At 33.2% G+C, this 27,817-nt stretch overlaps 1 protein-coding gene across 3 annotated transcripts; it reads right to left on the bottom strand.

Moving 5' to 3' along the window:
* Nucleotides 1-1,093: 1,093 nt before the first annotated feature.
* CCNC (cyclin C) lies at nt 1,094-21,579 on the bottom strand. Of its 3 annotated transcripts, none has more exons than XM_011360731.2 (12): nt 21,277-21,565; nt 16,228-16,334; nt 15,199-15,283; nt 14,973-15,042; nt 12,680-12,731; nt 10,465-10,520; nt 9,476-9,511; nt 8,703-8,794; nt 8,031-8,098; nt 5,009-5,088; nt 3,994-4,112; nt 1,094-2,324 (listed from the first exon to the last, which is right to left on the bottom strand). In XM_011360731.2, the coding sequence occupies exons 1-12, from the start codon at nt 21,306-21,308 to the stop codon at nt 2,270-2,272; spliced, it is 852 nt and encodes a 283-aa protein (XP_011359033.1). In that variant the 5' UTR covers nt 21,309-21,565; the 3' UTR covers nt 1,094-2,269. The 3 variants fall into 3 exon arrangements, 2 of the variants coding, with proteins under 2 accessions (XP_011359033.1, XP_011359034.1); XM_011360732.2 differs by lacking the exon at nt 1,094-2,324 and adding an exon at nt 2,739-3,202 and having other exon boundaries at nt 21,277-21,574; XR_002780467.1 differs by lacking the exons at nt 1,094-2,324; nt 3,994-4,112; nt 5,009-5,088 and adding an exon at nt 9,001-9,071 and having other exon boundaries at nt 21,277-21,579.
* Nucleotides 21,580-27,817: the final 6,238 nt, after the last annotated feature.

The following is a 27,817-nucleotide window of genomic DNA, read 5'->3' as shown; positions in this document are numbered from 1 at the left end:
TGGCTGCTAAGTCACAGAAAGAGACAACCAGATACAATATGCTTCCTGATGAAAGACCTTATACAGAGTATTCTTAATATAATTTTTAACCAGAACCTGATCAAACCTAAATTTAGGTTCAATTACCAATTTATAGAAAACACAGGACAAAAGAAAATGTTAAATGGCACTTGAAGGACATAATCAGCAAACTCCTTATAGTGGTAAATGCTTAGTAGACAAGCAAACCAGAAAGGGGAATTTTAAGAGACAAAGGAATCCAAGAATTTTAAAAGATTTAAATAATTTATCAGTGAATTGCAATATGTGGTCCTTATTTAGATCCTGACTAGGATAATTTTTTAATATTTATGAGAAGTAAAAATTTGGACATGAATATTTGACTATATAAAGTTATGACTAATTCTTATTTAGGTACAGCACTTTCTTTAAAGAGTTATCTTTTAGGAATACATACTGAAATAACTATGGATAAACTGATACAATACCTTGGATTTGCTTCATTTTAAAATAATGTGCATGTTGGAGGAAGTGGGTGGGAATTTAGATGAAATGAAATTGGCCATGAACTGATAATTGTTGAAGCTGGGTGATAGGTACATGTAGGTTCATTATACTATTTTATCTACTCTTGTATATATTGTTTTAAATTTTCTCCAAGAGGTTGAAAACAAACTACAAGTCATATGTATTAATTTTCAAAATAAAAAGTTTTTAAATATAGCTAAGCTTTTAAAGGAAAAATTAGGGTTAAGTCAATGACTGTGATATACAGTCACTGCTCTTCCAACCCAAGCTGAACCATAATTCCTCTTCAGACCTGATGAGAGCTTTTTTCATATTTCTTATCTTGCCCATGAACCAAGGAGACCTATATTTGTCATTGGTACTGACTTTATACATAAAAGTATAAAGTCAGTACCAGTTTCCAGTTTATCTGACTTTCCGCAAGGAAGCAGAACCCTTAACTTCTGTTTATAAACCATCTGTATTTACTTGACAAATTAAAGAAGGCTTTAATACTTATCTAAAGGAAGGATTCTCAGAAAACAACATAAGGCACATTCAAAAAGAAATTCAAGACACTAGTCAATATAGCTGGAGAATGTATTTTTATTCTTGCAGTTTTATACTAGGAAGTCAACATTTAATTTAATAATTCATTGTTCACAATTGATTTGTAAAAAAATTTTAAATTTTAATCCTTAAATTGTACACCAATAGCCTATGACTCCAAATTTTATTTCTCACTCTCCTTCAAGTCTGAAGAAAATGATTAATTTATTAAGTTCCACAGACAGCACAGTCCCAATGACATAACATTTAGTCTTAAGTCCTACGCTCATATGAGAATTAAGAATAGCCAGTATCAAACTGGCCTGAAACCTGATTGTGTTCCTGGCTCAGGATACCTGTAATAAATTTGTAAATCCACACTAAGACACAAAAATAAACTAGGATGTGTATGTCATATAAAAAACTTTTCACAGTAGAGTAAAAATTAACATTAAAATATTACTAAATTTCAACCATATTATGGTGTTTTATCCAATTATCCAATTTTGAAATGCCTAATTAACTGTGAATCAAATGCAAATAACTTCATGTAGGATTTTTTAAAAAAAGTTTGCCCAGCATTTCAAAATGGTTACGGAATTAATATAACTTTTAAAATGTCAAAGTATGCTATACATATTGCACTTTTCTGCTAGGCTGGGCTAGTATCTTCCATGGCAAGATACTAAAACTACTGAATAAAATACACTTTTAAATCAATAGGTACTTGATTAATTTCCCTGAAATTATCAACATCATTACCAAAATCTTCCAGGATTTTGTAAGATTTGATTCCTTAAATACAGTTTTAAAGTTTAACTTAAGGAGGGAAAAAAAAAACCCTCATAATATTTTACTTTTTATGTCCTTTTTTTGGTCCTTCGGTGACCAAAGAGAATTTTAAACAAATTATGCTTTGTGTTTCCTGGCTTAAGAAAAATTATACTAATCAAAAGCTATTAATTTGAAATGTCTGTCTGTAGGTCTCCTTAGAACCTTTCCAAACTTTTATAATGAAGAGATTTTAATCAATTATGTACTAAAAAAAATCAAATTAGCTAAGGAAAACTTATTTTGCAAAAATAAAATCACTTCCCAATATGCTTGACAGAAACAAGCTATTCATTTTCACTTGTGTTCCATTGAAGACATTACTGAAATCTGTCCAATGGTTTATTTCCAACTGGTCCACTACGGAATTCTTCGGAATGTTTTAAGATTGGCTGTAGCTAGAGTTCTGACTTCCATTTGGACCCTGCTCTCCTTCACTGTTCAAGTGGGGAAAAAAGAGATTTTATACCAATTAAAAGACTCATTTTCAACACCCTGATAAGCCTACTAATTTTTTTTTCTCCCTCTTTAATTCCTCCCCGCTCCCCACTTCCACCCCTGACCTATGGATGTTGCCATTTTCCCTTAAGAACTGGATCTCTGAAAGTGGGGTGTCACCTCCCACATGCGGGTGGCCTGGTGCACCCAGGGTTTGGTCTGTGACTCCACTTGGGGCCGTAACCCAGGACCTTCTGCATGTAAAGCAGACATGCTAACCACTACACTATGGAGCCACCCTCTAAGCCTGCTAATTTTTAAAGTTAGTTATTCTGTGGTACAAATTTATAAAACAACAGCATTCCCAATTATAAGACACAAATGTGGAAAAATTAAAATCCAGAAGACTAACATTTGGTTTTATGTTTTTATTCTTATGTAACTTAGTGCCCTCGCACATAACTAACAAGCATTCTGGAAGTTAGTGTCCATATAAACTCAAAAAATTTAAATTAGGTTATGGATTTCATCGTCATTACAGGTATCGCTCAACATATAGATTAGAGCTTCTGAACAAATTTCCTATAATACTAAATCTTACATATAAAATCTTATTCCTAACCAATTATTAAAATCAAGAAGTGTTATTCCAAAACAAAATATTGTCCAAAGGCATACTAAAGTCATATGTAAATACAGCAAAACTTTGTAAATCATAAAAAAAAGTAATTTCCTAGAAAATGCTGAATGTTAAAAATAAAAATAACTAAAACTGAAAATACCAGTAACTGTGGCAACAGGATTATTGCCTTATCTTGTCCATCATCATCTTGTAGCTTCAGGCCCTGCCACTAGTGAAGAATCATTCAGGGAATTTCTGCAAAAAATGCATCCAAAGGTAGCTGTTTGAATGACTGCCTGAAAACAGCTCCTTGTATAAGTATTTATTTTTTCCAAACAGTGACATTAACTAATCAGATCTACAAATCTATCTTAATGTTTTATAACTTAATTATTTTTCTTGATAATGAAGATGGGCATTTATTTCCCTCTGACCTTGTTTCCCTACCACAAATGATCTGATGTACAGTGAGAGCTGAGAATCACTGAACTAAATGAAGAGAACCTATTAAAACAATAACAAAAACTCCCTTAGCACAAGTGATTCATATTTAGCAAAATTATGTTATTGTGTGCCATGAATCATTAGGTGACTCAAAAGCCAAAATTCTTTATCTTTACATCAGATCAATAATCTAAGTTTATGAAAACTGCTACTGCAATTTATAAAACAGAGTAATAGCCAGTAATGAAAAAATAAAATGGCACAGAGTCAAACTGATACAAGACCACTACAGAATTCTTTATCCCTGAATTTCAGATGGACTTCCCTAATTCTGTCCTGTGTAAATTTATGTACAATATATAGCCATATGTTGAGGGATACCTGTAATTGACCTGCCACTGCATTAGGAAAAGTTGATAAGTAGATGATTATTTTTTAAAATGAGACATTCTCAAGTACCAAATTTTAAAAAAAATAGTATGTATTATGAAGTTTTAAAGAAATTTTAAGGAAAAAACAATGTAATCCATGAAAAATGTGATAATGCATATGTATGAAATAACATAATTAAATGGAATCAGTAAGTAAAGTCTACGAAGTACCTGTTTGGAGGAGGTTTTGGTTTCGGCATCTTACTAAGAATAGTTGCCATCTCTTTTCTCTCATCAAAATTCTTCCACTGCTCATATAGTTTTAAAATAACCCTGATTATTTCCAAAATCTAGAAGAAAATATTTAAAAAGTTCTTACTGGTAATATCAAGCAGCATTTAATATATAAAGAATACACAACACATGCTAGGCATCCCTCAGAAAACAGTGAATAGATCGATCTATGTCCTTAAGTATTCAGTCTAGATTAGATAATCCTTTTAAATATAAAGCAGTATTTTCACCACACTGCTATTTAGGCTATCTAGCTTCTCCTCCATATCCATCTGTCTGCAACTGGTCTCCCTCAATCTGCTGGTATTTCAAACCAAAACAAAATAGTGAGGTACTAGGAATAGAGGTCTACATCATGAAGGAGCTTGCCACTTTAAACTATGTTCCTCTAATACCAATTGTTTCAAGTAATTTAATGGGAGGTAATACACAAAAGATGTTTTGATTCTCTGAGAACTACTGTACGTACATATGAGTTAATGTGCTCAAAAACTGGCAGGTACAAATATGTCATACCCACTTTGCAAATTAGCCCTTTAATCCTCACCTGCATAGATCTAACCTTGGATTAATTTTAATGCTATCAACAACATTTCAACAGGTAGAAAAAAGGGCAAAAACCATTTTCCAGAATATAGGCTGTTTTAGAAGTTTACAATAGTATTTAGTGGTCAGTAGGTAGCTTTTAAAATAATTCTGAAAATTGGAGGCTGCTCTGCAACTAATCAAACCAAAAGTTTACCATTCTGTTTAAGCCTAAACCAAAAAGAGAAATAGAACCTAAATAGCCAACATCAACTCTTCTTGCCAAATTATGTTTCTTCATTTTTTTTTTTAACCAAAATCTTTTTAGCCTGGTGGACATTATAAATTTTAGGCTCATAATAAGTAAATATGACATTAACTTTAAAATGTTCATATTTATATTCGACAAAGGAATTTTAAAGAATACCTTCTCCATATCCACAGAAAGCTCAGCAAACCACTGTCTCGCATCTTTCTGTTGTACAACACAGGCTACATGCAGGCAAGCTGGAAAAAAAATGAGATAAAGGCCCATGTTTAACTACAAACATGAAATGTGTGGACTCAGAACAAAAGATATTTTCACTTAAAAATTTCGTGTATACTTTCTAATATTCTTTTATAAAATTGCACAGGTTCATATAATAGTTACCAGTGACCATCCCATCAATTTGATATGGATAGAAAAAATTACTAGACAATATTAAAGTTCTTGACATTTCCTGCTCCTACTGTATGCTAGGCATGATGTAGCTGCCTTGAGAATCAGGGCATGTTAGAGAGGGAAAAAATCCAATGCAGAAATCAGAGCAGGGAAATGATCCCTGAACAGTGATACAAAGTAGTGGTTAAAATATAACCACAAGTCAATGTGATGGGGAAAAAACAAAACAAAACGAAACACACAATCAACACGCTGATAAATTTCAACAATAATGACTGTTTGGGTATTTCAATTAAAAGTAGTGTTTGTTGCCTCTGCTTTTTTTAAGTTATTAGCACATAATTTAATTAGGTGAAAACTGGGCACACTAGTACAGAATTGGGTTCTGTATAAAAGAGCTTAGAAAAAAATATGTAATAAACTATACATAATTATATACAACTAACAAAGATAGTAAAAATGCCCAAAGACAACAATCTACATCACAATTTTGCCCAATATAATTCCTACTGGCAGTATGACCACTCTGATCCCATCCCAGCTTGTTAAGACTTATATTCCCTGGTGTGGTTACACATACGACTTTGCTAAGGATAACATTCTAGACAGTGACTCAAATGTGGACTGATGCACTAGTTGCCCCACGTCAAATGAAGTTATAAAGTAGTACTTAGGTCCAGGAAGGATTGAGAGGCCAAAGAACTAAAATTATAATAATAGGTAATTAAATCAGAGCGGGAAACTATGATAAGGATATATGTAGAGTACATTAGAGATAGAGGAGACATCCTAAACCCAGAGAGAGATGATGTAGAAAGTGTGGTAGGGGAAGGGTGTTGCTACAAAGGTGGTATCTGAGCCAAGTCTTAAAAAAAGGTGAAAGTGGGAACAGTGAATGGTGTATGTGTGTGTGTAATATATATAGGGGTGGGTGGGTGTGGGTGTGTGGGTGTGGGTGTGGGTGTGTGTGTGTGTGTGTGTGTGTGTGTGTGTGGTGAAAAAAAAAAGCTCTGGATTTTATACAAAAATTGGGAGGAGTACTGAAAAGTTTAATTGGGGGACAAATTCTGCATTTTAAAAAGCTTTATTTCTAGCTCCAGGTTCCTCTACTTTGGCAATGTTGACATCATGGGCTGGACAATTCTGAGACTGGCTTGTGTGCTACAGGATACTTGGTAGCATCCCTCGTTTCTACCCACTAGATACTAGTGGCATCCCACGCCAGTTGTGACAACCAAAACCACCTCCAGACATTGCCAAATATCGCCTGAAGAGTAAAATTATGTCTGGTTGAGAGCCACTAGCCTAGCTCAAGTGTGGAGGATAGACTGGCTGGCTCTCTGAGAACAGGGATGGATGCTGGAGATCAACCAGTCAGGAGGGAGACTACTGTGATAACGCAGACAGAAATAAGATGATGGCTATGAGATTACCAAAGCTACTGTTTATGAATACTTGACAAAAGATATTGGTTACCAACTAGACAGAGGTAGTGAAGGAGATGAAAGAGCCTAACTGCTGCATTTCCAATTAAGGTAACTAGTGCTATTCACCAACCAAGCAAAAATATTAAAAGGAGCATATTTTGGGGCAAAGTGATGAATTCAGTCCTATTCATGAGTCTGAGGTGCCAGTGAGATGCCAAGTGGCACTATCTATAAGGCAGATGGATATAAAGAACTGCTCAGGAGCAAGATCTTGGTTAAATGAAATTTAAATGTTTCAGCATGGAAGAGACAGAACCACAGGCCTCAGTGAGAATGCCCAGGAAAAGACAGGAGGGATGGCAAAGATGTGGCATATGGCCTGCTATTCCCTCCTTCCTACCTATGCATATCCCAGCATTCCTTCCCACTAAACCCAGACACCATTTTAGAATCCTTCCAAGTACAGTGCTTTCAAAAAGCCTTCAGTACTACGAAAATATAGGTCGAACTTATTTGCACCCCTGATATAAAGAGGATTAGAAATATTAACATTTAAGGAATAACTGGAAAACAAAAACAGAAACAGTAAGTCTGGACTAGTCAAAGAACTAGGGCCGGGTGTGGGGGGTGGGGAGGGGGCGTGGAATCAAGAGGATAGAATCACAGATATCACCAGAAGAAAGGAAGGCAGGCAACAAACTAACAAGTGCCTAACATGTGCCAGGCAATATTTGATGCTCTATAAGAGATATCTCATTTAATTCTTGCAACAACTTTGTATGGAGTTGTTAGTTAAGGAATTTTACAATTAAGGAAATAAACTCAGGTTACATAATCTTCCCACAATTATAAAGGAAGCAAAGTTTAAATCTAGGATCATCTGAATCCAAAGACTGTGTTCTAACCCATGACAGTACTGCCTTCCACAGATAATAGAATGGTAGCTAACTTCTCCTTCCAGAAAGGCATTAAGGACTACAGAGGCTCCTTTTCTCAACTTCTGAGGACTTAATTGGGCTCAGAAAATAAAAGGCCCTGTTATTTTATATAAGCTACAACTAATATTAGTAGGCTTAATTCGGAACTTTCCCCCCCAAATAAAAATGTTCTATTCAAACACTGGTTGAAATTATTTTAAATGATTTAAAAAAAAAAAAACTTACCAAAAAAGGGGGGTGGGGGGACAATAATCCTGATTTGTGACAGTTGCAGTTCATATTATTGAAAGTTCACATGCAAGGATTAGTCTATTACTTCATGGAACATAAAAACATAAAGCACAATAGGGTGAAATTTCTTTTAGGACCTAAATAGGTTTATAACAATTTAATTAATAAAGGCACACCATGCTTACATACCTAAAGCTATCATGAAAGGAGGATACAGTAGGCAAAGATCCGTTCTGTAGGTATCATTCACTATCCTCCTATAGAAATGTAAATCATATTATTACTAAAACCAGAACTACCTCATAGGTTTGTACATTTTCCCCAAAGAGGGCCTTATGTCCCATCTTTGTACACATTTATTTTTCATTTATATTACTGAAGCACAAATATAAAGGTAAAAACATCAAGGGAAAAAGGTATATGAATGTGTCAATAAAAAAAAAGCATATTTTAATGAATAAAATTACAGCTAAATATGTTTTAAACTCACAATAAATTACAAACAGATTTTTTTCTAGTTTTTCAAAAATCAGGCAGATAAGAAATCAGAAATTATAGAATGAATACGTATGTGAATACCACCAAAAAGTATTTTGATGTTAAATTGTCTTTTTATGTAAATAGCCTGTTTTTATAATAATCAAAACTTAATGGAAAGATGCATCAAGTAGATAATTTAAAGATCCTTATCATTTTAGCATTTGTACTAATATAGTTATTAAAAATCAATGAGATATTCTGCTCAACATAAAATATCTTGGGGCACTAGTTTAATTATTTTAAAAATACTAAACTTCATATTTAGTTGTCAACCTTCCTAACTAATAACGTTACACTATGAATAACTTCTGTTCTAATTACCATGCAAGGGGAAGCAACATGTCTTCTTGGCCCATGTCCTGCACATACTGGAGCAAAGGTCTATAAGGATGATACACTATCAAGCAACAATCCTAGAAACAGTTTAAAAAATGTGTATGTATAAAAACAGATTTATTACAACACAAAAACCTTATCATTACCCAACTGATTTGTATTGTGTATTTCAAAATGGATTTCTCTAACTCATGCTTGCTTCCCTCTTATTCTCTTAAGCAAGCAGCATGGCAGCCCTAAACTCTACTATAATAGTGAAGGCAGTGCTCTCTCTGGAATATACCTTGGTAAATCGGTTGGCAGTCAGTCAGCATCCATTCCCTTAGAGACTCAAAGTGTCACATCTGCAACACACTGAAACCTCTTATTAGCCTATAAATCCATAATTCTCAACTGGAGGAGCAGAATTCTGCCAAAGACATAATCTATCTTTAAATAACACCACACACATACACAAATTGTGCAAATAATTGACAGTGGTTTAATGTTCTGACTGGTTTGCTTGTAATCCTTTTATTATTGTTACTATAGAACAGAAAAATATTCCCATCCTAAGAAGGATATATGAATTATTTTACAGGCTTCCAAGAGGATACAGGTGATGATACTATTTATTAGGTATTATGATTTCACCATCACGTATCACCTGGATAGTTTTAAAATGCACCTCCCTATAAATCATTTCTTTAAATAATTTGACTTCACTAAATTTGAAAGTAAGTTTTACTCTATTAATCACAGGGAAGAAATATACTTACCATTAGTTCTAAAAGATAGAATTCACATTCTAATATCTGTTTAAAAAAAGATTATAAATGTCAACATGAAACCAAATTAGACGAGTCTACATAATCTAACAATCTATAGACACAGTAATTTTTCACAAAAATTTACTAAAATTTTTAAAAATCAAGAATAAATGCAGTTTATATTAAAATGAACATATATGATGAAAAGTTAATTTTTACTATGAGACAATGCAAGAAATTATGATTACAAAGCATTTTAATCCTTAAAAGGAAAAGCCAGTCTCATATAAACATTCTCGTTTTTCTCAAGTGAATCACAAAGTGCCTTCTTTAATTTCAGCAGGGCAGACGCAGAAGTCTAAGCATTCTTATTACTTATTTTTATTTAAAATCTGCATAAACTTCAGATTTTCCAATATATTTTCCATTTAACAAATGCAAAAATGCAATTATCTCCACTTAAATGTTATTCTTTTTATATTATAAATCAATAAAAGAAAATAATGCTAAAAATTAAACAAAAAAATATAATTTAAACAGAATGAAGAAATCCCTTGTAGTGTGGAAAAAGACATGCCTATTTAAAAGTCAACAGAAATTTATCTTCTAAAACAATGTAAAATTTCAAATACGGTTTTCATACTATTCCATTACAGTAGCTAGCCCCAGCTGCACATTAATATCACCTGAGAGCTTTTAGAAACTATGTCCCCAGGCCTCAAGCCTGAAAATTCTCATTTTGTTGGTCTGGAGAGGCCCCGACATCAGTATTATTAGGTTCCCAAAGTGATTTAATGGGCATCCAAGGTTTATAACCATACAATGAAGTATTTTTTTAAAATGGTAGATGCACTTTAGCTTTAATTTAGAATTAAAATCTATATTCTTGTAGTACTTGAAACTGCCATTTCTAGAAAACTATTGTTTATTCTAACATAAAATGGAGCTATTTTATATGCAACTTTGACAAATAGTTTTACTTCATACAATATACTTACATGGTTCATCCTATAAGGAAATTCCTTTGGAAAGGCATATGAAAATCTAGTTTTTACTGTAGAGAACAAAAAAAAAAAACTTAAACTGAGAACATGAGAGAGTGAATTAACCCCAAATTTCTTTAACACAGTATAGAATATTAAAGGTAGGGCTAAATCATTTTTAATAAGGGTACTTGGAGCTGCTTGGGGACCCAGATTTTTTTGTTTTCAGGCAAGGAGAAAGACTGAGTGGCAGGAAGCCCGCCTCTATTTTACATTACAGAGCCTCAATTTTATATTTAATATAATAAGGGTTCTGCAGCTTAAAAAATAAAGGGATTGGGAAAAAAAATCACTGGCTTTTATCATCTCTAAAAACTTTCCAGCTCTAGGATGGTAGTTTTATTCTTCAGTAATTTAGCTTAGAGGGAACACAGGTTGTATATGTGTTCACATATATATATGTACATACTTGTAAATGCACATATAAATTGGAAGGGTAAGACAACCAAAAAATGTTAACAGTGGTCATCTCTGAAATTTAAGGATTTTTACTAATCTGTACTTTCTAAACTTTTTATAATAAATGGGCATTTATCAGAAGATACATTTTAATAAAAGCACAAATATATAAGCAAAGGTCTCTAGGACTTTTTTCATACTACACAAAAACACATACATACAAAACTACTACTCTTAGTCACTAAGAAAGTACAAATGAGAAAACTATTGTCAATCCTCCATCTCCTCAAAATGGTATGAGTACAGACATTTAAGTTCTAAGAAATTTATCAATATTTACTCATTTTATCTTCTCAACAACCCTATGATATAGTTAATATTAGGTGAGGAAACTGAGACACAGAGGTTATATTTTGTTCAATTTGCCATAAAGACAGCACTGGAGCTGAAATTTGAAATCTAAGCTACCTAGGTCTATATAATGCACTATAAAATTTTATGAAATAAAGAAACTAGTCTACTATAACAGTTTCCTATTCATTGGTAACCAAACACTCTTATGAATATACTTTTAAACTTTGCATGAGAAATAAACAAACCTTGGTTGGTAACAGGTTTTTCACATTTTAAAAAATATATACCTTCTAAAAAATTTGGAAAACAGAGACTAATACAAGAAGAAATAAGGCACGTATAATCTAGTACTCAGAGATGAGCACTGCTAACATTCTGGTAGATCTCCTTCTGATTGTTTTTACATTTTTTAATAATCTGATTTTCAAAAGGGCAATTCAATACTTCATCAATGTTATACATTTTAGTATATTAAATTCTGTGGCAAAATTGTCTACTATTCTTCTATCCTTAAAAAAATAAAATATGACACAGAAAAGACTGAATTAGGTTATTATACTCTTCTCAGAAAGGAGAATGACCCAAAAATATAAAATTAATTTGGCTCGCAAACTTAAAAACATAAAAGTCTTCTTCTGCTTCTTCTGTGTAAGATCACGATAGCAATAAAAATAATAATAATAATAAAAATATATGAATTATCTTTTGTTAGGTGATGCCTTTTTTCTTAACTTATGAAGACGGAGGAGCATAGCATAATGTTAAGACCTTATATACTTGACAATTGCTACTTTACAATGTTATTTCCTTTATTGCCATAACTCACAGGCAGCTAAATCCTATCTTCTTAGATAAGAACCAGGGCCAAATGGTAAAGCAACTTGCTCAAAGTTATTCAGTTGATGCCTAGTGACAGAACTGGGGCTTAAGATTAGCCTTACTGACTACAGAGTCTGCATTTTTTTCTGCACCATGTTTTTTAATGCGGAGGGAAATTATGTAATTTCCATCTAAGACATACATTACAGTTGCTAAAGAAATAGTTTACTCCACCCACAAGAATGACACAATGGCTAGTTATTAGGAAGCAATAAAATACAATAAAATTGGCAAACGTAATTTTTTACGATTGTAAAATTAAGAGCCAACGAATTGATGTTTTTTCCTAACAATAGTTACTAAGTATTTTTAAACATTAAAAGTAATGTCTTAGAGTTAATACTGTAAGTATTAAACCCAAAATTTTGTATTTTAACTTTATTTTTAGCTAAATACACTAGCCATAAGGGTGAGCTCAGGAGATTTAATGAACCCAACTAATCTCTCACAGATCTCGTAAACTAAAAAAAAAAATCTACATCCTATGGAGCTCTCTTTAGAACTACATCGTTAAGCAGGATATACTTTTTGCACTTACATACAGAAGTAGCAGCAGCAGTCAATCTTGTATTTGAGACTACTCCAAATTCCTACAGAAAGAGAAGTGGATGAGATCAGGTACACAGAAATCTATGAACCCCATGTTTATATAGTCATTTCATCTTCTACCTTCTTGAGATATAATGTACTTAAATCTCTCAATGTATTACTTTTCCTTAAAATTGCTACAATTTAAGACAAGTGTTTAAATAATTTTATAATTTAACATCATTGAAAGGTACCAAAATAAAAACCAAGCCCTAAAGGACAGTGATAGTTTCCTGTACTCAAATTAGTTTCCAAGGAGATTTTTTAAATTCTACATTTAAGTGCAAGAATGTTAAGTATGCTTCCTATTCGACTGAACCTGGACTAACAGCTATTTCATACCATTTAATAATAAAACAGTTGAATCTCTGAAGATAAACTTTAATATCACCCAAAGAATTCAAAAGACCACACAGACAATTATTCTTTTTGGAAAGGAAGACAAGAATGACATAGAATAAGACTTCCAATGTGAGTTCCCATTTCCTCTTTGAACTTAATATGCTGCCATTGTAAAAATAACTAAAATTTATGAGGTGATGTACCTTATATACATATATAGTCATTTAATTTGATTAAGCTAATTAAATTATTAAAACATTTCACTGTAGAACAGAAAAATCAAGAATTGGTTCCTTACCCTACAAAAGAAACTAGCCTATTCAAATCCCTTCAACCTACATCCTTACCCTTGGGGAAGGAGGGCAGCGTAGGTATGTATGTGTATATCTATATTCACATTTCAACCTCAAACCATAACAACTGAAACTAAAATGTAAACACCTGAGACATGTTCTTAAGTGCCATTTCCATACAATTCCCATACAGCTGGACAAAACACAGAAAGATATGGTCATAGTTAAAGATAAAAAAAAATAATGCTATACCAAATATGAAAAGATACATTTTTTCTAGGAATAATTTTTTACCCAAAATTCTTAAAGCGAAAACTTACACTCAGTATATCATAAAACAGGATTCTACTCAGTAAATCATATAACAAAAGATTAAGAAGCAAGACAAATTAAAATCCTGAAATTAATCCATAAGTAGTTTATAAAAATCTTGTCTAGGTTCCTATACTGGTTGTGCTTCAGAAATATAAAATTACATATAATATTGGGAAAACCATCCCATAATACAGGCCTTTTATAAACATTATCTTTTCCATTAAAGAAAGCTGATTCTTCAACTATTATTTACAGTTAGAAAACCTTAACCTCTAGAAAGCTTGTCTTAATTAATTTCTAATAGAGTTATGTAATAGGTAGGAAAGATGTCATGAATAATTCCAGATAATGACTAAAACAAAATTCAAAATGAGTACCAAAAGTACAAAATTCAAAATGAATACTAGGTTAAAATTACGTTTAATATTCAAGAATACAATTACTATTCTAAAGACATAATTTAAAAATAGAAACACAAAGGTTTCCTAATGCTAAAGATTGCATGGATTATTATGAAAACCAGTCAATATCTGCTACTATTGTCTGGATTTTACCTATGCTCTCTCAAAAATACTGAAAAGGTAAATAAGGTGAGTAGAGATTTGGTTTCAGCTGCAAGTTTCCATCTCTCTTCTTTCTTCCTCACTGCTGAAATGATTCCTCATTAGAATCTACATAGTTAGAACCACCCTAAATCTTTGCCTTCTCTCTTGTTTTCTTTATGGCATGGTAGGCAGCCAATCACCAGGAGGCAGAGAAGCGAATACAAGAAAACACAGGAAGCATAGGGTGAAGGGGGACCTTCTCAGGCTATATAGTAAGAAACTGTAGCACTTATGGAATACTACTTAGTGCCAAACAATACATGTCTTAAAGGCCGTAGAGCAAAGCAGTTAAAAACATGGGATTAGGACCTAGACTCCCAGGGTTCAAATACTGGCTCTGCTGTTTACTAGCAGTATGATTTTAGGAAAGTTTCTTAATCTCTTTGTGGTTTAGTTTCCTCATTTATAAAATGAGGATATAAATACTATATATCTCAGAGTTTATTATAAGAATTAAGTTAGTTATAGTTGTAAAAGGACTTAAAATTAACACTTGGTATACAATAAGTGGCATATAGTAATTGTTAAATGAATATATAAAAATATATGTTAATTTGATTTTATACAAATTTCAACATATTGCATAAGTCTCCATCTGTTATTTTTACATCAGTAATGTGAAAACTGAGGCAGACTAGCCAATATGCATTGACTATATTTTGATGAAAAACAGAAAATTATTTCATACCTCTACTTTGGATGCCAAAAACACACATGTAGGAGCCATTAATACAGGATCTATACTTTTCAAAGAATACCTAAAAAACGATAAAACAAAATTAAATGAAGAAAACACACCAGAAAAATCAAGATAACTCTATGGCAAACACATGATTCATTTATACTAAGGTTCATCAACATTAGATAAGAGTTTCAAATAAGCATAACATATTCCCAAAATAAAACAGTCCTACCTGGCATAGAATCTCTTGAAATAGACCGTAGCGGTGGCAATAACTTGTTGTCTTAATTTAAGATGTTCACCTAATGCTTGGATAACTAAAGGAAAAATAAAGTTTTAAATGTATCTTCTGGTATCACTATAACATTAACATTGAGCATTAAGTTCTGTTTTGTTAGACCATAACTATATTCATTTTTAATATAGAGAAAAATCTGCACATGCTAAAAAGCTTTATTTGGATCACAGTGGTCTAGTCTTAGAATTTGCAAATTTATTCAAAAATACATAGGTATGGAAAACAACAACAAAAAACAGAAATTGCCCACAGCAAACACTATTCTTATATTAAGAAGGTTGAATGATAGCTATTTCTAATCTTCCAAGTTTTTTCAATGCCTTTCATATTATTTTTAAAACATAAAAATATTAAACACCTATCAAACTCTTTCTAACCTCTGTTATAAAGTTTATTTAAAAATCCATAATGAATCCTCAAAACAGAGAGGTAGGTTTGTAGAAAAGTGAACTGAAGGTTAGAAAGGTCATGTGACGAAGCTACCATGTGGCAGAGCAAGGATCTTTTGTTTCTAAATTCCCTTCCCACCAAAGCAAATTTGTAAGATAGAAATGCTCAATATAGGATATTAATCCAAAGAATCATTTATCTTCAAAGTACTCTGCTTTAGCCAATCTTAAATTGGATTTATACACTTGAAACCTATAGAATTTTATTAACCCATGTCACCCTAGTAAATTTTTAAAAATTAAATTTGGTTTAATAATGCATGGTAATGGCTTGGAGAGACTAATGAACACTTTGAAACTATCTTGAGTGTCTCTGACATGTAATATTCAAAAAGACTTTATTTAGATCACCTAAAAACAAAAGATAACTGAATATGAATTGTAAAAAAAATACATTCATAAATAAAAATGTTAAGTAGAGACTAAAACAGCTCATCACAAATTACTATACAAAACCATTTTAATTCATAGGTAATCAACTGTATCATTTAAACCAATTAAAAAGTTTTTTTACCGTTTGTAAAAAATATTTGTAATTTCCAATATTCTTCCTCTGAAAGAAACTTTAAGTCCTTTTGGCGTTCCTTCAACAGATCTTGTTTATCCAAAATCCATTGCAAACTAGAAGAAGCAAAAATGTAAGACATGCAGAGAAAATCAACTAGCTAAGTCAGAGAAAACACTCTAAGATTGAACAGATTATTAACTTCCTGAGAAATACGAAGCACAACTAACCCTGAAAGACAGTATTTTCTACATTTCTTGAAACTCCAACACCAATAATTATCTCACTAATGTAAATATGCCCTGAAAAAAATTCTGCTCTAATCTTTTCTCCTTTCGCAGTCTCAGTCTCTCTTCTTCCTCTGTCACTAGCTTAGAACTGTATTTCATAGATTCTAAGATTGTGATAAAAAGATGCATCTTACAATCTCTTAGCCCTTTAACTGGAAGTATGTTTACTCTTTCTTAGTAATACATAAAATAATGGTGAAATTATTTGGCACTGATTGATTGTGCCCTTAGAATTGATGAAGTATATTTTTCATCCACTGTTCTTAACTATTTAATTTCCCTACCTCACAATTCCAATCATGTTAAAAGCTGCTTCAGAATTTATTAAACTGATAGCCTCCTCCTGCCTAGTCCTCTATTTTTAACCAGAGATATGAAACTGACAAGACCTCCCAAAATATTCTGCAAGATGCTTGATACTGTATGTACTCTTTATATGTCAATGAATTTCTTATTCAGCATCCTTTTAAACTGAACAGAATTATGAATGGATCATTATTTATTTCATTAATCCCTATTAACAGACATGTAGGTTATTTTTTTCACTATTACAAGTAATATTTTAATGAATACCTTTGTAATTTATCATTATATATTTGATTAATAATATATTTGGAATAATTTCCTAGAAGTAGAACTGATGGGTCAGTTTTGCTGGTAACTTTGACATAAATTGTCAGTTTAAGTAATATAAAAGTCATACCAATTTCCATCCTTATTAACAGTACATAGATGTGTCTTAAATATTTAACCCTATGGGTTGCTGCCAATCTTTTAAATATTTTACAACTTAAAGGCAAATTAGTATCTTACTATTTTTTTTAAGTGTACATCTGAGGTTAAATATTTTTCTATATCTTCAATGGCCATAGTTCTTTTGTACATTATAATTTTAAAATGACCATTTTTCTAATGATGGTCTTTTCTTATGATTAAGAGATTCTTCTGATTTAAAATTTGTATATTATGAATATCTGTCTGTCAAATATGCTGCAAACATTCCTCAAGTTTAGCATACTCTCAATATTTATTTATAATACAGAAATGTGAATCACTTATACATTCAAATCTACCCATATTTTACTTTGATTTTATGCTTGTCACGCATGAGGCCTTCCCTGACACAAAATGATAAATATATGTATTTTTCACTCATGTTTTCTAATACCTTTAAGGCTTTTTTCTTTCAATTTGTGATCCAACTGGAATTTATTTTGGTACAGAGTATAAAGTAGCTTCCAGCTAAATGTTTTGTCAAATGGTTATCCAAATGTCACCAAGTATTCCCTGATGTATAATCTTATCATTGTATTTAGGTCTTCTTTATAACTTCCTATTTTAATTTGTTTCTTATTCTTATACCATATTTTAAAGCATATAAAATTAAGTAATTAAAATCTGGTATGGAAAATACCCCCTTGCTACTACTCTTCAGAAAATTTCTGGCTGTTCTATTACAATTATTCTAAGACCTGAATGTTAAGTCCCAAAAGAGAAAATCCACTCAAAACTTTGTTTGGGACTGCATTAAATTTAAAGATCGATATAGGGAATAATGATACTTTCCTATGCAAAAGATCAAACTCCATTTATCAAAATCTTTATGCTCTACAAAAGAATTAAAATTTTTTCTTCCTGTAGGCCCTATACATTTCTTAGGTTTATTCTTGAGTATTTTATATTTTCTGTTGCTATTATAAATTATATTTTTCTATAATTCAAGAGAAAGCTTTCTATTTTTATGTTCTGAGTTGGTGACATTATTAAACCTTTAATATTTCTAATAATTTTTCAACTAATTGAATTTTCTAATTTTATCTTCACATATTGATAATTTCACTCTTTTTATATCTCATTCTTTCAATTGCATTGAGTGGTATATTTAAACCATGTTAAAAATGCACAGTAATTTTCTTAATGTTTCACCATTAAATATATCTTGTTGATGTTTTGATGTTTTTACTATGTTAAGAAAACATTCTATTTGTTTTAGTAAGAGCTTTAGTGAATATATGTTGCATTTTATTAGAGGTCTTTTTGATGCCTTCACTGTTTAACAGATTTCCTAATGTTAACTTATTTCTATAATAAAATCACTGTCATTCTTTATACTTTAATGTAATGCTGGTTTCCATTTGGTAATATTTTATGAAGTTTACATCAATATTTGAAAGTGAGACTGTTTTTAGTGCTACCTTTGCTAGAATTTATTGGCATTATTGTAGCTTCATAAAGAAAACTAGAAAGCTTTCTCTTTATGTGAACTAGACCAACTGCAATATCAGGTCCTCTTCAAAGTGGGAAATATTTACCCATAAAATAATGTGGGCCTGGAATATTTAAGTAGCTCTCTGGTAACTTTCTTAATTTGTTTTGGCTTTCAAATTTATTACCATGGAGATAACCCAAAGATACATCTGAGTTTATTTACTTTTCTAATTCCTAATCTTGTGTTTCTGTGTTATCCCTTTTTACCTTGATTCAACCAGCAGTAGTTTAGTCTACTGTTCTGGTTTTCCCTCCAAAGGAACCAGCTCTTATAATTTCTGACTATATTTTTTTCCTCTTAATACATTAATATCTAGGTTATCTTTTTCTTTTTTTCTTAGGTTTATTTCACTGTTTCCTTTTTAATATTCTTAAATAGAATATTTCCTTTCTTTTTCAAATATTCAGGATATTAACTTTCTTATAAATTTGGTTCTGACTACAATATATGGATATACATTGATCTCATGCTATTTCTTTGATATTATGTAACTATTTTAAGTTTCCTCTTTGATACAATAAAGTATCCAGAGTTGATTTTATACTTTTAATTTTTGTTACCTGTTTATTAATTCATTCAGTCTATCAGCAAGTATTTAGTGTTCACCTAGTTAGACTGCATCTGGTCTAAGAATGTATTGTGTTCTAACAAAACTTTCTGGAAAATATTGTGATATGCTCTGTTCCAGAATTATCATTAATTTCATCTCCACAATCATTTTATGTTTTTTTAAAAAAATAATTTCACAAATATTTAAAAGTTTTTCCTTATGGCTAGAATGGAGTATAAACCAAGAAGACATAAATAGTACATTTCATCAAATTTAAGATGACACTGATTTTAAGACTCGCCATTATTTCATGTGCTACTAAAAAAAAGGGGCCATGCTGATTTCAGGAATGTTAAAATGTGCATCTTAAAGCCCTGAAATACAGCATATTTCATGTTGATTTTCCTTTCATCAATATCATCTAAAACAATGGCTTTTGTAATTATTTCATTTTCCCAGAACTGTCCTGTCTTTCATACTTGCTACCTTTTGCATATCACGGACTCCATGTTTCTCAAGGAATATGAGTAAAGAAAAGTGTAGTACCCCTTCCACCAGCACTATTTGACTTGGGAGACAAGGGCAGTTTCAAAAAAAGCACATTTAATATTATAATTTTATACTTGAAAAGTGAAAAAATAATTTTTTACAAGATAGATCCTGCCCCCCTTTTGACAAGCATTCTGACTACGGCATAATGCTTATCAAAAGTTGAAAAAGTCTATAATCAATAGTTAAGCTGTCAATTCTCCTACTTTCTATCAGTTTATCAGAACACCTCTTCTCCACTACCTAAATTTTCTGTATTTTAATTTTGCCCAAGCAAATATTTCAGTGAGTCAAACAGTGTAAAATAAAAATATGGTTAGAAGTAAAGCTTCAATGGCATTTCATTTCCACAGAATCACTCTACAGCAAGAGGAAAAACTGTTTTCTGAAAATAGGTTTCCAAGTCCATTGTTCCTTTCTTTCTCCTGCAAAGGGCTAAAAAAAGAATGAACAATAGGAATCCATCTTTTTCACAGAATCAAAATCTAAATTAGTTACTATCGCTCCCACCATTAAAAAATTTTATATTAGGATATAATCTTTATCATGTTGTGTTCATCTTCCAACTGTACAGTGGAAAGTAATCAAATTTCAATCAGTCTGATCACCCACCTTCCTGGCTCTTAAATGTATTTAGGGGAAAATGTTTTTAATACTACTCTAACTCTTCCACAGTCAGTGACAGAAACAAAAATTTATTCATGAAAAGGGTTAAAGAAATCGGCGATGTCACTGGAAAATACACTCTTAAAATATAAGGCAAAAACTAATGAAGTGGATAAATTTTGAGAGCACCTGCCATATACCTTACCAACATAAAACTCCATGTAGGCTTCAGGTAGTGGCAGGAAGCGGTTAGTGAGATGACACAAACCTGATTCCCCCTCTCCTCGGAATAATATTAAATTCTCTCAAGACAGAAGGTGAATGACAAAAGACTACGATGCCGACCCACTGAAGAGATCCCAGGCAAAAAGTGAACCACAACTGTCCTGAAGAGCCAGCCTCACAGTCCTGAGACTGTATCACACTTTCCATACCAGTGACCACCTCATCCTACCCCAAATCCCCTCCAGGCCTAGCTAATCCAAGAATCCGAAATTAAACCACCGAACCCTTCTACCTCGGAGACTGAAGCCCTTTCCTCCACCTTTGCCGCTCACAGACTTTGGCCACCACCAAGACCACCACCACAAGCGAAACCCGGCCAGGGGGCGGGGAGAGAGGAGTTGCCAGAGAAAGATGCATCTCGCTTCCGGCTGCCGCCGCCGCCGCCGCCTCCCCGGAGACTCCGCGGCGCTCAGGACAGGGGCCAGGATCCAGGCCAAGGGGAGTCGCAGGCCCCGTCCGCACCGCCCCCCAAAAGCCCGACCAGGGTGAAAAAACGGAAGATCACTTACTAATGGGAGCTCTGCCAAAAGTTCCCTGCCATGGAACACAGCTTGTCCTGATAAAAAAGCACCAGCCGGCGAAGCGGCCCGCGGAGCGACCATAGACCCAGCCCGCCCGGTAACCGCGCTCCTCGATCTGATCTGCTCGACTCCGCTCCTCGGCGGCGACGGTGAGAGGAAGAGGATAGCACCCTATTCTTCTTGACGCCGGCCAGCAACACTCTACTGTGTAAACCCGTTCCTATGGATAAATGTTCCGGCCGTAGCGGAAGAAGCCTATGTACGCCCCGAGATCGTGGATTGGTCCTCATGAAGGCTCGCGGCGGTCGGAAGGCTCTCGCGAGAGCTTCGCGCCAGTTCGGGTCCGGAGCCCACGTGGCTTGGTCTTTCGGAGGCAGTACGGGTTCGCTGAGTGGGTTTGGAGTGGGGAAGCGTCGTACAGGCTTCCTAAGCAGCATGGTGGCATTGTATTAGTTTTAATGACTTCAGTTCTCTCTCCTGCGATTGGAAAAAGAAATAAAGATTATTTTTTGACTTCAAGGACCTACCAAAATCTACATATTCACCGAGCTGAATATGGTCTTAACGCAGTTCCTCTGGAGTGAAACGGAAACATTTAGAGTAACAGTATTTTATTTTAATGCCATTTTTGCAGAATGGCAAAAAGCATTTTTCCTTTATTATATGTATATTATATATGCGAATATATGTATATATGTACATATTCACATATATGTACCAAATAGAAACATACAGCCAAAATTCTATAATTTATAAGATGAAATCATCTGTATTTCTTATTTCTATTATCATTGTGACCTTGCAAAACTTAAGTTATTGTAAAACTATTTTGCCAAAAATTGGGCACACCTGAAAGTTATTGATAGAAAATCAGTTTTCTGAGGTAGTTTGGGACTATTTTTCACACTGTTGGTGGAGACCAATTAGAGTGTGGTGGTATTAAGTTAGTATGATAAGCATTTTCCTAAATGAAAATTTAAAAATCAGGTATTTTAGAAATATCAAGGGTATTTTTTAAAGTTTTCATTCAGGTATATATGTTTATATGTGCTACGTCAAGATGTGAAATGCTGCTTAGTAGCTTAACATAAAAGTATTTAATGTCACTCCCATAAAGTCCCATAAAGTCTGATGTGGATTAAATTCTTTTCTTTAATGATTGAACTTCAAGGATCTAGTATGTTTCTATCTTTCAACTGCTTCATCTTGGTTCTTTGCCTCCAGGCTTAAAATCTTTCTAAGCAGAGTGGCCAGGACTTTCAGGGGCCCTTAATCAATGTTAAAAGACTTGGATCAGAATCAACACAATTACTTCCTCTTCCCATTGATGAGAATAGACACATGCTTCTAACTTAACTGCAAGGGAGGCTGAAAAATGTAGGGGAGCCTATAGTATATTTGATGAAAACTACTGTCTGTTACACTGCAGATCACAATCAAAAAAGTTTGGAAGGCAGTAGGTTAAGGAACACTAGGCCCTAGGCTACTTCACAGAGGCTCAGAATTTCTTCAGCTCTTTCAGATGTTGCTAGCCTGACATTGCCCAGAAGATAAAGGTACTGTAACAAATTAGTATTGTTAAATGTTTTGTTCTCTGTGCCCCCATTACACCATTTCTACCAGTAGACTAGCGATGTTTGATATCTAATTCTGCACTTTTCTTCCCACAAAACTATGAGTTCTCTCATCTTTGTATTGCCATTAGTTCAGGGCATAACACATAGGCACAGAAATTACTGGTATTTGGGGAGTGGGGTGATTAGAGAAAAAAATAAAACATTCTGGACAAAAAATTAGGTTGAAAAGTAGTAACTATTTAGAATACAAAATTAAATCATAACAAATTACTACAGCCTTGAAGATTCAGGTCTCTTCCTTCTTTGAAGTCTTTTAGGCAATTTTACCTGAAATAATACATAGGAATGTTTCTTGTCTACAACCTGGTTTCTGCTTTCCATCCAGAACTCCAAATACCCAGCAGCTCCCAGTGCTCCCAGTGGCCACCCAAGTCAGGGGCCTGAAGTTTAGGCTTCATTGGTTTCAGAGTAAATCATCTCTGTGGGTACTCTATAAATGTAGGTTGAATTAAATTACTTGAACTAAAAGCTAAGTTCATTTAAGGATATATGGTGGAATAGAGCAATTTACAAAAGCTTTTAAAATGCCTAGGTATCCAGCTTATCTAGATGTGAAAGATGATGGGCCATGTAGGTTTGCTTCTTTTGCTGATAATTTTTTTAACTTCTTTATAGTTTTAGAATATTATTTCTCAGTCCTCATACTTAATGTAATTTAAACTTATTGGAATCACTCAATCTTGTTCCTTCTAATTTTTCATTTGCCTTTCAAATAGGGGTATGATCAATAAATTCTCGATACTAATGTTGATTCTCCTGTGACAAAAAAGCATTTATTCTTTTCCCCACAATATTTTCTTCAGTAGCATGAACAATTTCTCAGAAACTAGAGCCTAGAAACTTAGTGGCTTTATCAAGCTCATTTAGCTAGTTAGTGGCAAGAACAGCTAGAATCTAGTTCTGATTTCCAGTGCCATGAGCTTTTTGCCCAACTATACAGTTTCAATAAAACTATAATGACTAAACTACTGTAAACATATTATTCCAGGTGTGTAGAAGTTTCTCCTCCCAAACACTATTGCCGAAGACCATCTTCTCAGTTTTAATTAAATTATTATTGTAATTTGTTTTGGTACTAACAGTCTTTATTGTGAAAATATTCTTTCCTCTATCTAGTTATTCATTGTGCCACCCTTTATTTTAATTCTTGCATACCTGTACTTATTGAAAGTGATAAAGCATACTAGTTAGGAACTGAGTCTCTAAATTAGACTGATTGGGTTCAAGTAATAGCTCTGGCACTTACTTGTTGTATGACTGCCTCAGTCAACTCAGAGTGCTACAACAGAATACCATAATCTGGATGACTTAAACAACAGACATTTATTTCTCATGGTTCTAGAGACTGGGAAGTTTGGGATCAAGGTGCCAGCCTTGTTTCTGGTACCTGGTGATTCAGTTTCTGATGAGAACCATCTTACTGGCTTGCAGATGGCTGCCTTCTTGTTGAGTCCTCACATGGCAGAGAGAATAAAGGACACTAATCCCATCATGGGGGCCCAACTTATATGATCTCATGTAAAACTAATTAACTCTCAAAGGCCCCATCTCCAAATACCATCACATTGGGGATTAGAGCTTTAACAGATGAATTGTATGTGTGGTAGAGTGGGGGACATACATTGGATCTACAACAGTAACGTTGGTCAAACTACTTAGATACACTGAACCTCAGCTTCTTCATCTGTAAAACAGGTATAATCATAGCTCCTAAGTCATAGGTTCCGGTGAGGTTTAAATAAACTTTAAATGAAATTACAATAGTGCCTGATACATAGTAAGAGCTCAATAACTCTTACCTTTTATTTTTCTTCTACTCTTAGGTTTTATTATTTAAAACAAGTTTAGATTCTGCAATATGGACTATAAAAGGTTCCATTTTCACAGATAAGGAAAATAGTGCTACCTTTATACAAGGAAAGAGGTATTCTACCAATTAACACTAGCCCTTGACACTTAAGTGCATTTGTACTCCACAGGGAACAATAATCAAATATGTTGATTTACAATGTACCTGTGTACCCATATTCTTATTGTTGGAAGATTCCCAGGACCAAGAAATGGCCCATCTCCAAGAAGATAGCCCAGAACAAAAAAAATGTCTAAATAATTAGTAAAAATCTTAAGTTCAGTCAAGGTGATCCAGCTGGGAAAGCCTGTCTACACTGTGATTGTAACTACAAGTTTATACCAACTTATTGTATTACTTTGCATAAAAAGAAGGTATTCAATGAAAGGAAAGTTAGGGATTTATAAATGAAAGTCAGGTCAAATTTGGGGTGTCTCTGTGTGTTTTCTATTGCTCCCATAACAAAATACCACAGACTTAGTGTCTTAAAACACAAATTTATTATCTTATAGTTCTGGAGGTCAGACGTCCTAAATGGGTGGGTCTCACTGGCTAAAATATGTCAGCAGGGCAGTATTTCTTCCTAGGAGGTCTAGAGGAGACTCTGCTTTCCTGCCTTTTTCAACTTCTAGAGGCTGCCCACATTGTTTGGCTTATGCCCCACTTTCATTTTCAAAGCCAATAATGGCCAATTGACTCTGACATAGCATCACTCTGATACTTACTCTTTTGCTTCTTTTTTTCATATTTAAAGTGCCCCTGTGCTTACTATTTAGGGCCTTCCTGGATAATCTAGGATACTCTCATTTTAAATTTAATTCATTAGCAACCTTAATCCCATGTGCAACCTTAATTCCCCTTTGGTATGTAATCTAACTTATTTACAGATTCTGGGGATTAGGATGTGGACATCTTTCTGGCGGGGAGCGTTATTCTGACTTCTGCAGTTCCTTCAGCTTGTTCAGTGGCTCTGGCCCACAGACTTAAGCATCTAGGCTCCTCAGCAGTTATGTTCTTAGAATAGAAGGACATGCACCGGAGCGTTATAACTGATAGCACTAATTACAACAGACTCCCATTGATCAAAATTGTATGCTTACCAAGCAATCTTACAATAATATGGTTTTCCATGTGGATTTGCCTTTAGAAATATAATGCTTTGAGCAGTGAACAAAAGTATCTGATTAATTTTGCAATCATTATTATCTGTATAAATCAATACATTTATATTGAGATTTTAATATATTAATTTCTGTAGCCGTGATTATTGTCTATTCAGATCTAAAAGACAGTCTAGATTTGGTAAGCTCAGGTTTCTGAGTCTGCAAGAATGAAGGCAAGATCCTCAGACCCTGAAAAAGACCATCTATCTCAGTGATCTTCCCAAATGATTGAAATCTGATTTTAATAAACTTTCTCTTCAAACTGAAACAGAATGGATCTCACCATATGGGTATGGACTGAATGCTCTCCTAACTTCTTGCAGGACATCCTTTATGTCTGGAACATTGGACAATTCCCTTCCTTATTATTCATTCTTATTTCAAGTCTGTATATAGGCATACCTCATTTTACTGTGCTTCACTTTATTGCACTTCACAGATGTTGTGATTTTTTTTACAAATTTAAGGCAGGACTCTCCACCAACAAACAAAAAGATTATGATTTGCTTTACTGTGATACTTGCTTTATTGTGGTGGTCTGGAGCTGAACCAGCAATATCTTTGAGGTATGCCTATATTTTAATTAGACTCTTTTGATTGCTAAAATTACTTCCAGAAATTTATAGTTTACTATGAAAAGAAACATGGATTGACACTAGAATTTTAGCTAGAAAACTGTTTAGAATTGAGGCATAATTCACTCGGTGTGTTTTCTTTGTTTTCTTGTTCCCAACTGGCCCATATTATCTCCTCATTCTGTTTACTTCGTAGTCTTTGCTCTCTGTAACTTAGTGTGTATGCTCTTCAATCTTTCTCTACATCATAAACTTTTACCTTCATTTCCACTCTACTACATTCTCTACTTATTTATTTTGTTTGCTTTTATATATATATATATATATATATATATATATATATATATATATATATAATTTATATAGCTACAGGTCACACACACGCACACACACACACACGAAGTATTTTCTGGGGCTATGCACACCTAAAAGCAGCCCTGATTAGAATTATTCCGATTGGCTTAGAGTGATGTTCCATAACCTTAACTGTCCTTTAGAATTACTTGGATTGCTTCTAAAACATTCTATTTCTCAAACTATTCCAAGATCAAATGTCTTCTGTAGAACAAATACACATATACAGATATTTATTTGCCTGTGTGCTTATGTATGAGCGAAGAGAAAAATGTAGACAAATATGCATCAAGACTTTAAAATGATAATGGGATTAGTTGGCTAGATAAGACAGGGCCACTGCTAAGATATGGGGTCTTTGGCAAAATTTTATGTGGGATCTCTTTCTGTATAAACATTCTGATTAAAAAAATATATTCCACTGGAACCTGTAAGGCTAAAGACAAAAAGAACTGTGTATAAATGTTATACTCTGTTTTGTAAATTTGTTTCTTATAAAAGTATAAATGAACAATTCTGGATCTGCTTTACATGTATGCTGAGGTTGAATAAATAAGTAAATGGATTGTAGATAATGGGATCCAGGTTTCTCACTGTCAGAAAAAGAAGTTATGACATCAAGGGAGGAAAGATAGAATTAACTCTATGTTTAATGGCTCAGAGTCAGAGATTACTGAATGAATTTTGTTCATATATATCTATCTATATATATATACACAAATATAGAAATAATTGTAGATGTGTTTGTATACATATATTTATATATATAACTACATCTATACATATGTAGATACATATATAACCATATATAATTATATATATAGTACATATATAGTTATATATGTATATGTGTATGTGTATGTGTATATACATATGTGTGTATGTGTGTGTGTGTGTGTGTGTGTGTGTGTGTGTGTATATCCTGGATTTGTCTGCTGAGAGGGGCTAGAA

The sequence above is a fragment of the Pteropus vampyrus genome, unplaced genomic scaffold (genome assembly GCF_000151845.1).
Source record: "Pteropus vampyrus isolate Shadow unplaced genomic scaffold, Pvam_2.0 Scaffold58, whole genome shotgun sequence".
Lineage (NCBI taxonomy): Eukaryota > Metazoa > Chordata > Mammalia > Chiroptera > Pteropodidae > Pteropus > Pteropus vampyrus.
Note: the sequence above shows the minus strand (reverse complement) of the source record. Positions and strands in the feature narration are given on the sequence as shown.

Coding starts and splice junctions, on each gene's coding strand:
- CCNC (XM_011360731.2), bottom strand. CDS start 21,308: ATGGCAGGGAACTTTTGGCAGAGCTCCCATTA. Junction 8,099..8,702: donor ATGTTGCTTCCCCTTGCATG/GTAATTAGAACA, acceptor ACATTTCTATAG/GAGGATAGTGAATGATACCT. Junction 5,089..8,030: donor TCCTTTCATGATAGCTTTAG/GTATGTAAGCAT, acceptor TTTTTTTTCCAG/CTTGCCTGCATGTAGCCTGT.